Source organism: Alosa sapidissima, chromosome 4, assembly GCF_018492685.1.
Source record: "Alosa sapidissima isolate fAloSap1 chromosome 4, fAloSap1.pri, whole genome shotgun sequence".
NCBI classification, from domain to species: Eukaryota; Metazoa; Chordata; class Actinopteri; order Clupeiformes; family Clupeidae; genus Alosa; species Alosa sapidissima.
The window spans coordinates 15945294-15959829 of NC_055960.1; the positions used below are offsets into that span (position 1 = coordinate 15945294).

At 46.2% G+C, this 14536-nt stretch overlaps 1 protein-coding gene across 10 annotated transcripts in view; it reads left to right on the forward strand.

Annotated features, from left to right (window-relative positions):
• Positions 1 to 14536, forward strand: part of chd5 (chromodomain helicase DNA binding protein 5) — a 43390-nt gene that overhangs the window by 18870 nt on the left and 9984 nt on the right. For 5 of the 10 annotated variants that reach the window (XM_042090692.1, XM_042090693.1, XM_042090697.1 and 2 more), the window contains 22 exons: positions 198 to 416; positions 1154 to 1360; positions 2069 to 2280; positions 2949 to 3080; positions 3335 to 3443; positions 3604 to 3795; positions 4110 to 4310; positions 4462 to 4599; positions 4840 to 4961; positions 5371 to 5544; positions 5817 to 5958; positions 6418 to 6549; positions 7154 to 7271; positions 7627 to 7751; positions 8391 to 8646; positions 10318 to 10371; positions 10931 to 11103; positions 11991 to 12165; positions 12940 to 13026; positions 13557 to 13645; positions 13887 to 14020; positions 14193 to 14337. In XM_042090692.1, the coding sequence (XP_041946626.1) occupies positions 198 to 416; positions 1154 to 1360; positions 2069 to 2280; positions 2949 to 3080; positions 3335 to 3443; positions 3604 to 3795; positions 4110 to 4310; positions 4462 to 4599; positions 4840 to 4961; positions 5371 to 5544; positions 5817 to 5958; positions 6418 to 6549; positions 7154 to 7271; positions 7627 to 7751; positions 8391 to 8646; positions 10318 to 10371; positions 10931 to 11103; positions 11991 to 12165; positions 12940 to 13026; positions 13557 to 13645; positions 13887 to 14020; positions 14193 to 14337 (3336 nt within the window). The remainder of the gene's footprint in view (positions 1 to 197; positions 417 to 1153; positions 1361 to 2068; positions 2281 to 2948; positions 3081 to 3334; positions 3444 to 3603; positions 3796 to 4109; positions 4311 to 4461; positions 4600 to 4839; positions 4962 to 5370; positions 5545 to 5816; positions 5959 to 6417; positions 6550 to 7153; positions 7272 to 7626; positions 7752 to 8390; positions 8647 to 10317; positions 10372 to 10930; positions 11104 to 11990; positions 12166 to 12939; positions 13027 to 13556; positions 13646 to 13886; positions 14021 to 14192; positions 14338 to 14536) is intronic. The other 5 variants (XM_042090696.1, XM_042090699.1, XM_042090702.1 and 2 more) reach the window with 2 other exon arrangements.

The window sequence follows — 14536 nt, forward strand, 5'->3', positions numbered from 1 at the left end:
CCACCCCACATCCATCCTTCCTCATGCCTACAATGACTGCTGGTCTGCATACACTGCATCCGCAAACCACATTATTTCACCTCACTACACACATGTAGAGGAAAGACATGACCTGCTATTATAGAAATCAGAGGACTCCCCCCGCAGATACTCTCCCGCTTCACCCCGTGCGATTCGTCTCTCTTATGTCTCCTCAGGAGAAGGAAGGTATACAGTGGGAGCCTAAGGACGAAGAGGAGGAGGAAGAGGAGCCGGTGGGCGAGGAGGAGGACGACCACATGGAGTTCTGTCGGGTGTGCAAAGACGGCGGCGAGCTGCTGTGCTGCGACACGTGCCCCTCCTCTTACCACATCCACTGCCTTAACCCACCCCTCCCCGAGATCCCCAACGGAGAGTGGCTGTGCCCTCGCTGTATGGTAAGGGACAGTGGACAGTTAAGGTCCTGTAAAGGCTAGTGGAGCTCACTCCTGCATGCTTCTTATCATAGTCTGGCTTCTCAACTGTTGGGCCCCTAAGTCCCAATGTAATTTTAAGCACGTACAGACTATATCATTCTACCCTCTATCTACCTAGTTACTTCTGTATTTTCTTGGAAGGAGATTCTTTCAGTGCAGGCTAACGAAGTCTAAACGACAGGGAACTGTCATTTCCATTTGTCAATTCCATTCAAATCACCTCTCCGAGTCATTGTTTATTTTGGTAGTGAAAGAAGAGCGTGCGTCACCAAAAACAGAAATCCAAAGTCTTCCAAGGTGATCTTTGTCTATTCAACCTTCAGTCTTGTCTTCACTGAAGCACATCAACACAGTCATTTATCTTTTGCTGTCATACTTTGATATCTCCTTGAAATTGCGCTCAGCTGCTTTGTCATTGTCGCATTTGAACAAGCTGATACTCTTTCTGTATAGCATTGGAGTTCCTTGGAGCACTGTAATTTCCCAACTATTAACCGCAGTTTATACATTGATTTTGCAAAATTTCTTCCGCTATGAGGTTAATACACGGGGGCAGTTAATATGGTATTAATATGGTTTTGTTTTTTTAACTTGCATAAACACTGTCCTGCAGTTCATACACAATGTGGCTTATATACAGGAAATTACTATACATTGCATTTCACTACATCAACTCTTAAAATCGACTTTTCCTCTAGTGTCCCCCTCTCAAAGGTAAGGTGCAGAAGATCCTGCACTGGATGTGGGGTGACCCTCCCCTGCCTGCGGAGCTGCCCCCTGGGCCGGACGGCGAGCCTGCTGACCCCCTGGCCAAGCCTCCCTTAAAGGGTCGCCCAGAGAGGATGCTGTTTGTGAAGTGGGCCAGCCTCTCCTACTGGCACTGTTCCTGGGTCAGCGAGTTGCAGGTGAGTGAGAAAGCAGGAGTCAGCAGCTCTCTACACCTGAGGTCTGACCAGGTCACACAACACTTTCCACCTGAGGTGAGACTCATAGAACATAGTGGTAGAACAAAGTGGTAGAACATTTGCCCAGGGAACATAGAATTTAGTTAAACCAACACTGTAAGCTGCATGTACATGTATAAGAAAAATGTGAAAAGACTGCAGAATATGATTGTACCAACAATTGTTTCATTGCACAATTGAAAAATGTATAAAATACAGACATAGATGTTGATATGTTTTTAACTAATATCAACCTTTTAATTATGTTCATTAATTTAATAATAACTGCTTATTATAAATAATTGCAGCAACCAGAATATTGTCAGAAACCAAATCTGAGTATCTGAGTATCTGTTTTACTTCAGAAGAGTAAAAGTCTTTGTTAGTTCGGTTCATGCAAACCTTTCACTCACTACCACAATCCCCTCAGAACTGCACCTGTCTGTCTGTCTGTCTGTCTGTCTGTGGGGGCAGCCGTGGCCTACTGAGGGTTGCCGGTTCGAACCCCGACCAGTAGGCACGGCTGAAGTGCCCTTGAGCAAGGCACCTAACCTCTCACAGCTCCCCGAGCGCCGACCAAATTTCCCTCACAGGATCAAAAGAGTATATATACTTATACTTACTTACTTACTGTCTGTCTGTTTGTCTGTCTCTGCGTTAATGCTGTAGCTGGAACTGTACCACACGGTCATGTACCGCAACTACCAGCGTAAGAACGACATGGACGAACCGCCGCCGTATGACTACGGCTCCGGGGAGGAGGAGCTGAACATCGAGAAAAGGAAGAGCAAAGACCCTCATTACGCCGCCATGGAGGAGCGCTTCTACCGCTACGGCATCAAGCCTGAGTGGATGATCATCCACCGTATCCTCAACCACAGGTGCCTGCGCACACATACGTCAACTGGTGTCTTCAGTGACACGTCTGACATAACACTGGGTTCATCTTTTGATAAATGTATCATAGTATTACATATTACATTACATTTAGCAGACCATTTTTATCCAAAGTGACTTTCATATGTACAAGGGACTACATTTTTTCCCCCCCTGAAGCAACTTGGGGTTAAGTGCCTTGCTCAAGGGCACAACCGGGAATCGAACTGACAACTTTCAGGCTACTGCACACTAGCCGAGCTCATTAACCACTACACTACCACCATCCCCGCCCCGTATCATAGTAGATACCATGTCTTGTTATGAGCTGTTATAACAGTTAGTGTGCTGTGACTCACCAGTGTCACGTTGCATGGTCATTTTCTTGACTGCTCTTGAAATGTATGATGTTGTTATGACTTCTGTTATGCCTAAATTCTTAGAGTTGTCATACTAATTATGATAACTTGAACATATCACCAAATTAAATCAACTTCCCTGATGACTGACTGGATAGGCTATCAGCCATTTGTGTCAGTCTTATAATAAAATAATCCAGTAACAAAGATGTCTTAATCTCTCTAATAGTTATATTGTGTTGTGTCCACAGAAAAAAACTTTGTTTTAATCAGTGAAATGAGTTATTGTGTATGTGTGGTGTCCGTTCCTCTAGTTTTGATAAGGACGGAGATTTGCATTACCTCATTAAGTGGAGAGACCTGCCGTATGACCAGTGCACCTGGGAGGTGGACGACTTTGACATTCCAGAGTACGACAACTTCAAGCAGTCATATTGGGATCACAGGTTCGGAGGAAACACGAGCACACATACACATACACACATACTGTACACACACATACACACACACGCCCGATCTACTCTCTGAAGCAGCCCACATGCCCCCCCGCCCCTCTCTCTCTCTATCTCTCTCTCTCTCTATCTCTCTCTCTATATATATATATATATCACTCACACACATACACACATACACACACACACTCATAAATGCACACACACACAGATGGAACTGCAATGCTAAAGATTGGGTGTTATTGCAGGGAGCAGGTGCTGGGTGAGGACCATCGCCCCCTGGTGGTGAGACAGGACAAGGGCGCCTCTAAGGACGAGAAGAAGAGGGAAGTCATTCCTGACTCACCCATAGTTGATGTGAGTCAGATGTGGCCTTGTTAATAACCCTTTCTGCCAGGTGGCTCTCTCTCTCTCTTGCTCTCTCTCTCTCTCTCTCTCTCTCTCTCTCTCTTCTCTCTCTCTCTTAAGCCCCTTTTAACTGCTGGAGGTAATCCTGCTGTTCCTCTATGCCCTCCAGCCCACCATTAAGTTTGAGCAGCAGCCGTGGTACGTCAACGAAACCGGGGGCACCCTGCACCCGTACCAGCTGGAGGGCCTGAACTGGCTGCGCTTCTCCTGGGCACAGGGCACAGACACCATCCTGGCCGACGAGATGGGCCTGGGCAAGACGGTGCAGACCATTGCATTCCTTTACTCGCTTTACAAGGAGGTGGGTATAGGATGCAGCCGATTGGATCAGAAGGTGTGATGTTGAGGACAACTGGATCAAGCATTTGAGAAGTGTTCAATATAAAATTGCTTGCTGCTGTAAAAAGGTTAAATTGAGCTTAGTCAGTATTGTATTGAAGTGAAATACTTTAAAAGTATTTCACTTCAATACAATACTGACTAAAGGCTAAAGGAAATTTAAAGGCAATATTTGCCTTAAGCAATGTCCCAATTCCAGTCCCTTTATGGCACTTTATTTCTGACAACAACAAAGCCGGTGTGTCTAGTTAACTGCAAGCCTTTTACTTTCATCAGGGTCATTCCAAAGGGCCATTTTTGGTAAGCGCTCCCCTGTCCACCATCATTAACTGGGAGAGGGAATTTGAGATGTGGGCGCCAGACTTCTACGTGGTGACCTACACCGGTGACAAAGACAGCCGCGCAGTCATCCGTGAGAACGAGTTCACCTTCGAGGACACCGCTGTCAAATCTGGCCGCAAGGTGTTCCGTATGAAGGTGGGAGATGTCACTGCCATGTCAGGGGATTCCAAATATCATTATCTCCTGCTATTTTTAATCTCTTTTAGGAGCAAAATGTCTGGATTTACTAACTTAGGTGGTTTTGTGACAGATGGTGCCATTTGCTTTTGTGAATGTTATTTTACAGAAAGATACGCCTATAAAATTCCATGTCCTGCTGACCTCATATGAGCTGATTACCATCGATCAGGCCATTCTGGGTTCGATTACCTGGGCCTGTCTGGTGGTAGACGAAGCACACAGGCTTAAAAATAACCAATCAAAGGTAAGATGAATGTGTCTGTAGTGTACCAGTGTACGTGATAATTATATAGATTTTCAAATGGAGAAATATCTCCTAGAAAATATCCAGTTTATTGAAATTTATCAGTCACTACTATTTTATGGACCCTCAGTCTTTTAAATGTATGGATTTATTAATCACACAACAGCAAAAAACACATTTGTCTTCATATTTGACTGTCTAATTGCATTGCTGGGTCCCCTCAATGGCCTTCTCTGGCAGTTTTTCAGAATCCTGAATGGCTACAAAATTGACTACAAGCTGCTTCTCACCGGAACGCCCCTGCAGAACAATCTAGAAGAGCTCTTTCATCTGCTCAACTTCCTCACTCCAGAGCGCTTCAAGTAAGAGGCATGCACCCCTCCCCCACCCCCCACCTCCACTAGCCACACTGCTTCTATAATGCTCCGCTGGTTTCTGGATCCTCCACCTCCTGGCTCCACTAAAAGTGTGGGAATGGCTTTGTCACACATGACGGCCCAGTGCCTCGGAGGCTGGAGTGTCTCCACAGCGCGCTGCTTGTGAATTAAGTGTGGGCTGAATGTCAGTTTAAGAGCTCTTCCCAGAAGGAGCTCCTTATAATATGTTTGGCATATTCATGCGGGTGTGAGTCTGGGGGGTGGGGGGGTGGGGGTGTTAGTACACCACTGCATGAGTTTGGATGAAAGTGCTTATGGCCGTATGACAACATTATGCCAAGCTGGTGCAGTGCACTACTCCTGGTGCTCACGGCTGATTTTTCTCTCTGGGAAGTAACCTGGAGGGCTTCCTGGAGGAGTTTGCGGACATCTCCAAGGAGGACCAGATCAAGAAGCTGCACGACCTGCTGGGGCCCCACATGCTGCGGCGGCTCAAGGCCGACGTCTTCAAGAACATGCCGGCCAAGACGGAGCTCATCGTCCGCGTGGAGCTCAGCCCCATGCAGAAGTCAGTCTCAACATGGCAGCTTTACTCCTTTGGCTGTTTGCAAAGCCTCTGATTAAATTGATGTTGTACAAATATACTAGAATTTTCTTAATTCTGTTATTCTACTCATTCACTTTTTGAAAACAAAACATTCGCTAAGCACCTGAGAGGAATACTGGCATACCTGAAGATGTTTCATGAACACATTTGCCCTGAAGCTGTTACCTGGCTGGTTTCCTCTAACTCTGACACCCTTTCACCCCTGACTCTGCTTTGACCTCTGACCCAAACAGGAAGTACTACAAGTTCATCCTCACACGGAACTTCGAGGCGCTGAACTCCAAGGGCGGAGGCAATCAAGTGTCCCTGCTCAACATCATGATGGACCTCAAAAAGTGCTGCAACCACCCCTACCTGTTCCCTGTGGCTGCTGTGGTGAGGAGAGTGTGTGTGTTCGTGTAGGATATATGTAGGGCTTTGAGGGGGGGAAGGAGGTCTCTGTTGTGAGATCTCTGATGAAAGGGTGCATAGGTTTTCCTTTCATTACTCATGGAAATGATTTTTCATTTGCAAGGCTGCAGATAGATCATCATTGATTGGGAGGACTGAGAGAGGGCCTGAATTAATAGGCTCTAATTCATCTCATATCTTGTGGGAAATTTCGTCTAGACATCTTCATGTAGCTTCCCTGCGATGCAAAGTACTTTGTGTAAATTAAGCAATTTTCTTAGAGGTACACATCAATATTTGTTGTTATTTCATCACAGCTACAGCCATATGTGTTCTCACAAACTCAATAATGAAAGAAATTGAAAGAAGAAACCAAATAAATGTAGAAAAATAATTCAATGCATTGGACTTTAAGTTGATGTAGTGTTGTGTTGGTTCTCTTAGGAGGCCCCAGTTCTCCCGAATGGTTCCTATGATGGAAACCTGCTGGTGAAGTCCTCAGGCAAGCTCACGCTGCTGCAGAAGATGCTCAAGAAGCTGAAGGACGAGGGACACCGGGTGCTCATCTTCTCCCAGGTCTGTCCCAAGTCAATGCACTCCAGGGCACTTCTCTCTGCCTTCGCCAAAGCCTTGCAAACATACAGTGTAGTGTGTGTACTCAAGGTTCTTCTTAAACACATGTTAAGCCTTCAGGCATTGAGGGGGATTCTGTTGTGTGTCGTGTTTTTCATGGCCTCTTTTGATATTGGGTCTTATTTTAAGCTAAAAGGAACTCTGAACACAACCCCACGTGCAGGTGCAGAAACTCATTTTGAGAGGCATAAATCAAGTTCTCATTTAAAATTGTATTCATTTGTCACTTGGAACTGTTTGGTGCTTCTCAGCACTGATCTTCATTAACCATAATTCATTTTTCCTGTGAAGTACTTCAGCTGTCAGTCTGAGCACTGAGGCTGAGCCCAGCAGATTCAGCTAATCAGAAGCTCCGCAGCTGTCTGATGAGAGTTCAGTCAGGTGTGCTAAAACAGGGAGGGAGGGAGGATGGAGGGAATTTAGGCAGGTGGTCCGTTAGCGTACCCTATTTAATGTGGCTATTTTTAAATCCTGTTTTCATCCTGAATACGTCAAGAAGACACCTGGCCCATTTAAACAAAAAAAGTCCCCCTGTCTGCGTTTCCAGATGACAAAGATGCTGGACCTGCTAGAGGACTTCCTGGAGTATGAGGGCTACAAGTACGAGCGGATAGACGGAGGCATCACAGGTGGCCTGCGGCAGGAGGCCATCGATCGCTTCAATGGTAAGAGCCCTCTGGTTCCTGTGCTGCTACTTTTGGCCACTATAGGGAGACACATTGTGGGTGCGGGGGGGGGGGCATAGTGGTGCATAGTGTTGGTCATGGTTCCAAGGATGTCAGTATCTCTTCCAAAAACTCTTAGGTGAAGTTGAGTTCATTTTAAGATGAGTCTGAAACATAACAAAATGTGGAAAAAATGAAGCGCTGTGAATACTTTCTGTATGCACTGTAGGTGACATTTAAAGGTGAAGTTGAGTCTAGTTGACTAAAACCCTCTACAGTATAAAGTTTGCAAAGATCGGAAGGTGTAAAGTGTGTTGGTTTTTTCCCTCTCTGTGTGAATGGTTTGTTTTGTCAGCACCCGGAGCACAGCAGTTCTGTTTCCTGTTGTCCACGCGAGCTGGTGGACTGGGAATCAACCTGGCCTCCGCAGACACGGTCATCATCTACGACTCGGACTGGAACCCCCACAATGACATTCAGGTAGAGAGACCATGTGTGCACATGCTCTCTTTACTCAGTGTTTCCCTGTCCCCCTATCTGTCTGTCTGTTTCTCTCTCTCTCTCTCTGTCTGTCTCTGTCTATCTGTCTGTTTCTCTCTCTCTCTCTCTCTGTCTGTCTCTGTCTGTCTGTCTCTCTCTCTCTCCATCTCTCTGTCTCTGTCTCTTGTTTCTCTTCCTTCTACAAATACACACATACACAAGTTTGCATAAAATATATGCGCACACGCACACACACACACACACACACACACACATACACACACACCATATGACCTCAGCAGACTACAATAATATGTAAATAATTGCAATAATATTGCATAGTAACTGAATGCAGTGTTGTCTTTAACCATATTCTGTATTACTTGGGTTTACTTGGATAGTCTGCCCATAGACTATCTACAGATGCTCAGATTTTCAACAAACTATCTATTGACACTCAATTTATGATTAAGGTAAAAGGTTAGGGGTTGGATTTGGTTGAGGTGATGTTCAGTACTTGTTCAACAACAATTTTACATACTTAACTGGTCTCTGTGGACCTCAGTAGAGTAAAGTGTCTAATTCAAGTAAGTGTAATTTGTCAATATGTCTCCCTGGTCTCCACCTGCCCTTCCCCAGGCGTTCAGCAGAGCGCACCGCATCGGTCAGAACAGGAAGGTGATGATCTACCGCTTCGTGACACGGGCCTCGGTGGAGGAGCGCATCACGCAGGTGGCTAAGCGCAAGATGATGCTGACCCACCTTGTGGTGCGGCCCGGCCTTGGCTCCAAGACCGGCTCCATGTCCAAGCAGGAGCTGGACGACATCCTCAAGTTCGGCACCGAGGAGCTCTTCAAGGATGACATGGAGGCTATGGGTAGCCTCGGTAGCCTCGGTAGCCTTATATTGAAATACTTCTCATTGAAATTCACTGAATGGCTGGTGTGTTTGGTCCAGAGAAACATAATGTAGCAAATCTGCTGAGGTCTCCTCTGTAAGAGGGGTAGGGTGTGGTGTTGAATGGACATTTTCTAACACAAGTGCAATGTCCCGTTGCTAACCTTTGAAACGATGTGGTTCCTTTAAAGGGGAACTTGTTTAGCTTAATTTACCTTAACTTAACAGCATCGGAGTCATTGTTCTGCTTCCCCCGAAAAACCAGCCTTGCAACTTTGGGCCGGCAGGCTCAGAGACAGGACTCAGAGACAGGAGGTCTTGCAGCCTCGCGATGTAACAAATTGCTTTACTGCACTACACACATACACGCCAGGCACCTGCTAGAACAAGGTACCAATCGAGTTTCTCAGACATTCGTCATGGCAGAGCCAACGAAAAGAAGCAGAAAGCGAGTAAACCGTTGTCGGAGGAACAGGGAAAGAGGAAACGGCAGACTGACCGATTGAGGAGTGTCGTAAATCATATACTCTGAAGCTGTAGGGCAAGCTCTGCAGAGAAACCTATGAGCAAAAAGCGAAGAAATTGCCCAAACTGCATAGTTTCCCTTTAAAAGCTGTACCTTTTTAAAGTTGTGCCCTGAAAGCTTTAAAAGCTGGGCAACTGCTACATCAGGCATTGAGCTATCCTTTGGAGGGTTTGTCTGATAATGCACCTCCGACAAAAACTCCGGTTGTCTGCACCTGCAAATAATTCCGTCTGCATCCCATGTGATGGATTGTTCTCATTTAAAACAGCGTATCTCTCATATCCACCGTGGGTCTCCATCCCTTGAGTCCAGCTGATGTGTTGAGTCCTGTGGGGATGGCAGTCCCAGTGCACACTCCTCTGTAAAAGTGCTCATTTGCAGAGGTCACTCTCCCCCCAGCAGCCCCAGTTAGAGGGGGTCCCAGAGGACAGGCATGGCTCAGAGAGAACCATAAGCTAGCTGTCGCCCAGTCGCTTAGTCCAGACGCGGTTTGACTCTGGCTCAGACCTATTTATGAAGCCATTTATTTTTCATTTCCATGCTTAGTGCTATGGAGGGTTTATAGCCGTAGAAGTGAATTTAATTTGTTTATGTCACTGGGGAAATGTTCTCTTTATTTGGTAGCCAACCCTGTTTATCTTGTGAGAGTATTTTCTCACTTGATCCATTGCATACCAGATTCTTTCTGTAAACAGTCCCTTTGTTATGAACTCTAAATCTGTTACTGTATCACTGCATTTTACTCCATTCTGTTCATCCTGGCTCAAAACAGATCTGGCCAGTCTCATTTGCCTGCCATGTGTCTGGGATTTGTCTATTTGATGTATTATCTTTTCACTTGGCCTCCGCAAGGCGCACCTAGATCAGTGGCGTCCATTCGCCTGTCCTTTGTCCCGGGACACCTTGTTTTGAGAGGTCTGCCGTATGCGTCTGACATTGTGTCGTCTAACCATTACCTTCATGCTGAAGTGTTTAGGTGTAAACCACTCTGAGCGATGTCCTTGTCATGGATAATGATGCCTCACTGAGAAGTCAAGTGCTCCGCTGTCCTCTGTGATGCTCCATTTTCCATCAACAGGGCTCTGAAAGGACACACATCTGTCCATTTTCTGTTGCATCTCCTTTAAAGTGCTTTGTTTACAGGGTACTTATGCAGGTCGGGAAAGTCTAAGAAAGTATCCAGTTATGGATCACTAGGTGGGTTTACATACAGTAGACAGTTTTTTTGTCATTCCAATTGAAAAAATGTTCTGTTTACATGGGGTACGTTCTATTCCACTTCTAATCAGGTGCTTACAAGCGCTCTAGAATCTTTGATCTGAAAAGCCGTTGTTGCTTTACTTTTCCTTGAGAAGGTACAGCAGGCAATCCGATTGACCGTATGCATGACTGTTCAATCGGAATAAGAACGGAGTACACCACCCCTTTCATTCCGATTAAAATTCTAATCTGATCGAGGTGTTTATATGTGTCATTTTTTATTCTGATTGAGAATCGGAATAAAAGTGTCCATATAAACCCACCTACTGTATTCCAAACCTGGAAAAGTACAGAAATTTGGGTCTGGGTAGTTTGCTATTAGTAATATGTAAAAAGGTCAAAAAAAATCCCATCAACACTTGTCTTACATAACTACAAATGTAGATGTCATCAAGAAAAAAAATATCAGTTTAAAAAGAGGCTGGAATGTTTATTTGGGAAAATGTCTATAATTCATCACTAATGGGTTCCTCTCGTGCTGTCTTTGTCCTGAAAGGGGACACCAAGGATGGGGAGGAGGGCAGCGTGATCCACTACGATGACGCCGCCATCTCCAAGCTACTGGACCGCAGTCAGAACACCACGGAGGACACAGAGATCCAGAACATGAACGAGTACCTGAGCTCCTTCAAGGTGGCCCAGTACGTGGTGCGGGAGGAGGATGGAGAGGTCAGATGCCCTCTTACCTGTGACCCTATAACACCTGTGAATGGGTGCCGATGTATAAATGAAAGAGTTGAATGAAAACATATGGGAATGTATTTCACAGCAAGGCACCAGTGCTTCACAAATGAGCTGGCTAATGGAACATGCAGCATACATGCAACATCAGACACATATTCCATTGCATACTTTTTAACGTTTTCAGGAAAGCGTGCATGGCAGTCTTTTCAGGTGTCAGACCTTCAGTTGACTATATATCTACTGCATCTAATGCTAAGGAAGCATCTCATTTGAATTTCAAATGCGTTTCCGTTTATGCTGTGTGTGTGTGTGTGTGTGTGTGTGCGTGTGCGTGTGCGCGCATGTACATGTATAATGTGTATGTGTGTTTGTTTGTGTGTGTGTGTGTTTATTTGTTTATATATGTGTGTGTGTGTGTGTGCACTTGTATAATGTCTGTGTTTGTTTATGTGTGTGTGTGTGTGTGCATGTATAATGTTTGTGTTTGTTTATGTGTGTGTGTGCACGCGCATGTATAATGTCTGTGTTTGTTGGTGTGTGTGTGTGTGTGTGTGTGTGTGTGTGCATGTATAATGTCTGTGTTTGTTGGTGTGTGTGTGTGTGTGTGTGTGTGTGTGTGTGTGTGTGTGTGTGTGTGTGTGCATGCATGTATAATGTCTGTGTTTGTTGATGTGTGTGTGTGTGTGCATGTATAATACACGTGTTGTTTGATGTGTGTGTGTGTGTGTGTGTATGTGTGTGCATGCATGTATAATGTCTGTGTTTGTTGATGTGTGTGTGTGTGCATGTGCATGTATAATGTCTGTGTTTGTTGATGTGTGTGTGTGTGTGTGTGTGTATGTGTGTGTGTGTGTGTATGTGGCCGTGTGCAGGAGGAGGTGCAGCGTGAGATCATTAAGCAGGAGGAGAACGTGGACCCGGACTACTGGGAGAAGCTGCTGCGCCACCACTACGAGCAGCAGCAGGAGGACCTGGCGCGCAACCTGGGCAAGGGCAAGCGCATCCGCAAGCAGGTCAACTACAACGACACCTCCCAGGAGGACCAAGGTACAACAACTCCCCGCTTGGACACGCCTGCCCTCCCCTGGCCTCTCCACCCCCCTCCCCCGCTCGCTGCTTGTGTCTCTCTCCACTGGCTTGCATCATTCTTCTCTTTCCCTCAGTCGGGCCTCCACTCAGTCTTTATTTATTGCTTTCTCTCTCACCACTTGTTTCTTTATGTCTGTTGCACTTTCATCACTTCTTTCTCTAGGTTAGTTGCCTATGCTCTTTTGTTTGCTTTGTTTGGTCTCTCTCTCTCTCTCTCTCTCTCTCTCTCTTTTCCTCCACCTCTCTGTGTTTTGACCATCTCTGGTGGGTGTTTAGGCTTTTGTAGCCAGCTCATCTCTGCAGGCTGTGTGTGCAGCGCCCGTGTGTCGGGAGCACCACAGGAGGTTTTCATCTGTTCAGACACCCGGCCCGGGGGCAGCGATGGGCCTGTCGGCTAGCCGGGGCTTTGTCCAGACAGGGAGTAATAGCACACTCTCCCCCGTGTGTGTAAGCCGGCACACGTGTCTGGCTCAGGGCCTGCTGAGCATGAGTGCTTGCTGCCTGCCTGGCTGTGTGTGTGTGTGTGTGTGTGTGTGTGTGCGTGTGTGTGTGTGTGTGTGTGTGTGTGTGTGTGTGTGTGTGTGTGTGTGTATGTGTGTGTGTTGTGCACGCTGTTTTGTTTGTCAGTGGTGGGCAGAGCTCCAGGAGCGAAGGCTTCAGCCGTTGGGCCTCCCCGACAGTGGTGAATGTAGCTGTGCTTGTTCTATTCTGTCTGTGTGCTCTGCAACTCAGAGTGGCAAGATGATCTTTCAGACAATCAGTCCGAGTACTCGCTGGGGTCCGAGGACGAGGACGAAGACTTCGAGGAGAGGCCGGAAGGTCAGTTTCCCTGCACACAGCCTTAGGAACTGTCTTAGGTATGAGCTACACCAGGCGCGTAACTGAAGCGTTCCGTTCGCGTAGCGTCTGCTGCAACAATTAGCTGCCACTATAATTAATGGAAGTAGCTACACCAGACGTGACAGCGGCGCGTACGTTCGAAAAAAATAGACCATTCATTTAAAATGGATTTTACGCATTGCGAACGGAACTCTTCAGTTACGTGCCTGGTGCAGCTCATACTGTACCTTAGTGCTGCGGATGCAGAGGTGGACAGAGCTAATCAGATAGTATAAGGACTGCTATGTTTCTTAACTAGACCATTCGGTTCCTGGTTCACAAGTTTAGTTACCAAATTCATGGTTTAGTTGCCAAATCCGAAGAGGGAACGCATAATTCTTCTTGTAGGTAAAGCCAATCTCAATCTAAAGTATCTGTCGTGTAGGTGAAGCTTATTTTATTCTAAAGTATCTATGGTGTAAGTGAAGCTAATCTTAATCTTAAGTATCTGTGGTGTTCTCTGTCTCCAGGAGGTCGCAGACAGTCACGAAGACAGCTGAAGAGTGAGCGGGACAAGCCGCTACCACCGCTATTGGCACGTGTCAGCGGAAACATCGAGGTAAGGCCAAGTCATTTTATTGTGTGTTTATTGAGTGTCATGACAGCAGTTTAGTTCAGGTCAACAGCTATGAAATGCTTGGTTATGAAAACATACGGCCAACAAGATTGGAAGAAACGCAGTAAATTGATATTGTTCCCCCAACTTTGACACAGGTGGATTGCTGTGAATGAGCTCAATTTTGCTCTTGCAGAGGAATTATTTACAGGTGTGTGTGTGTGTCTGTGTCTGTGTGTGTCAGGTGCTGGGCTTTAATGCACGCCAGCGTAAGGCTTTCCTGAATGCCATCATGCGCTGGGGAATGCCCCCACAAGATGCCTTCAACTCCCACTGGCTGGTGAGGGACCTGCGGGGCAAGAGTGAGAAAGAGTTCAGGTAAAGCCTCTCTCATGCACATCCTTACAGCATAGCACCGATGGCTTTCCTCTGTCTTTCTAATGTGTGCTATTTTGTTTAATGTGTGTGTGTGTGTGTGTGTGTGTGTGTGTGTGTGTGTGTGTGTGTGTGTGTGTGCGTGCGTGCGTGCGTGTGTGTGTGCATCCATCAGGGCATACGTGTCCCTCTTCATGAGGCACCTGTGTGAGCCAGGAGCCGACGGAGCTGAGACGTTTGCCGACGGCGTCCCACGAGAGGGACTGTCCCGCCAGCACGTCCTCACCCGCATCGGGGTCATGTCTCTCGTCCGCAAAAAGGTACCAGAACATGTCCCTCATTATGGCCCCGTCCTGCTTCAAGATGAGCCTGCCGCACGCTTTACAGTTTCCACAGTTAAATCTACTTCTATTTTTCACTTTTAAAAGTACTACTAAAAAGTTCTACTTTCTTCACTCACTTACTTTTATTCTTAAATTCTTCTTATGTAACCATACACATAGTTAAAGATGCAAATCC